Source organism: Fulmarus glacialis, unplaced genomic scaffold, assembly GCF_000690835.1.
Source record: "Fulmarus glacialis isolate BGI_N327 unplaced genomic scaffold, ASM69083v1 scaffold33601, whole genome shotgun sequence".
NCBI lineage: Eukaryota > Metazoa > Chordata > Aves > Procellariiformes > Procellariidae > Fulmarus > Fulmarus glacialis.
In genome coordinates, this window is record NW_009193976.1 from 1 (window position 1) to 1,810 (window position 1,810).

The window sequence follows — 1,810 nt, forward strand, 5'->3', positions numbered from 1 at the left end:
CCAGCCACTCTTCCCCAAGCCTGTAATCTTGTTTAGGAGACTGCGCAGTTATTTGAGGTGGGATGGATTGCCCATTCTTTCATCTTTCCCACTCCTGTGTGTACAACTTTGTTGTTCTGTGTTTTATTTGCTTCGGATACAGGACACAGGCGAGGAGACAAGAAGATTGTGTGAGTGCAGTGTTCCTGTCGCCTTGGATCTGGCTGCGGCATCAGCGTCTCTGCGATCCATGTGGCTTGCATGAAGGGGGAGCTGTGGTCATCACCTGCCTTGCTGACTGTCCTCTCTTTTCATTCCCCCTCTCAGGTTATGGACATGCTGCCCCAGGGACGGATGCGGGGAAGGCCTTTTGCATGTTCTATGCGGTCCTGGGGATCCCACTGACACTCGTCATGTTCCAGAGCTTGGGCGAGCGCATGAACACCTTCGTCAAGTACCTCCTGAAACGTATCAAAAAGTGCTGTGGGATGAGGAGCACCGAGGTCTCCATGGAAAACATGGTCACTGTGGGTTTCTTCTCCTGCATGGGAACACTCTGCATTGGAGCAGCAGCCTTTTCCCAGTACGAGGAATGGAGCTTTTTCCATGCTTACTATTACTGCTTTATAACATTGACTACGATAGGGTTTGGAGACTATGTGGCCCTGCAGACCAAAGGGGCCCTTCAAAAGAAGCCTCTCTACGTGGCTTTTAGCTTTATGTACATTCTAGTGGGGTTGACAGTCATTGGGGCATTTCTAAATCTGGTTGTTCTCAGGTTCTTAACCATGAACAGCGAGGACGAGAGGCGGGATGCCGAGGAACGGGCGTCCCTGGCAGGGAACCGCAACAGCATGATTATCCACATCCAAGAGGACTCCCAGCATGGTCGGCCACGGTACAAGGCCGAAGTAACAGACCTTCAGTCAGTTTGTTCCTGCATGTGTTACAGGTCCCACGAGTACACCAGCCGGGTGGTGTCCCACCAAAATTCGTTCAGCTCAAAGCTGAACCCCCAGTACTTTCACTCCATCTCTTACAAGATAGAGGAGATCTCGCCAAGCACATTAAAAAACAGCCTTTTCCCATCTCCTGTCAGCTCCATCTCACCTGGGTTGCACAGCTTTACAGATAACCACAGGCTGATGAAAAGGCGAAAGTCCATTTAAAGGGATTTGTCTTCTTTTGCTTTCCTTGTTTTCCCCAGTTCTTCTCCCTCGTTTTGGTTTTTCTGTTCCTTGAGTGAGACGGAGCGAGGCCAAAGGGAGTAGAGCAAGCCAGTCCTCCTCTGAGACTCAGCTCTTGAGCATGAAGCATGGATTATTACTGTTCCAGCAAAGTATGCCTTACATTACCCCCTCGGTGGATGTCAGAGGATTCAAGGTGACGTGAAGTGGGTACCAAATCCAAAGTTGCACACACAGCTGGGAGCCTTCATGTGCCACTGGCACTCCTGACCTAATAAACTATTTTCCTCACGAGCAGGTTGCAGCGTGCGTGCGTGCTTGCGTGCGTGTTGGGTGCGGGTGCGGGTGTGTGTGTGCGCGTGCAATTCCACAACTAGTGCCATGTGACAAAAATTGAAGCATCAGGTATTATTTTTTTCCCTTGAAGCAATTGTGTTCCAGCCTGCTTTTAACTTTTAGATTGCTTCCAAAAAAAAACCGGGGAGGGTGGGAGGGTAGCCAATTCGTTTTGTTTTTTGCCAAGACAAGCATGCGCCATAAGCAGTCAATATACCAGGTGTATCATGATAAATTTTTTAATGCTAGATTTTAGATTGTATTAACATTAAAAAAAGGCAGGAAAAGATGGATCATTTTAGCTTGCC

At 48.8% G+C, this 1,810-nt stretch overlaps 1 protein-coding gene across 1 annotated transcript; it reads left to right on the forward strand.

The window, feature by feature from the left end:
• Positions 1–306: 306 nt before the first annotated feature.
• KCNK9 (potassium channel, subfamily K, member 9) lies at positions 307–1,148 on the forward strand (the record flags this gene model as incomplete). Its single annotated transcript, XM_009587623.1, has 1 exon — positions 307–1,148. A coding segment is annotated over one exon (842 nt), but the record flags the coding sequence as incomplete, so codon positions are not given.
• Between the last annotated feature and the right edge of the window lie 662 nt (positions 1,149–1,810).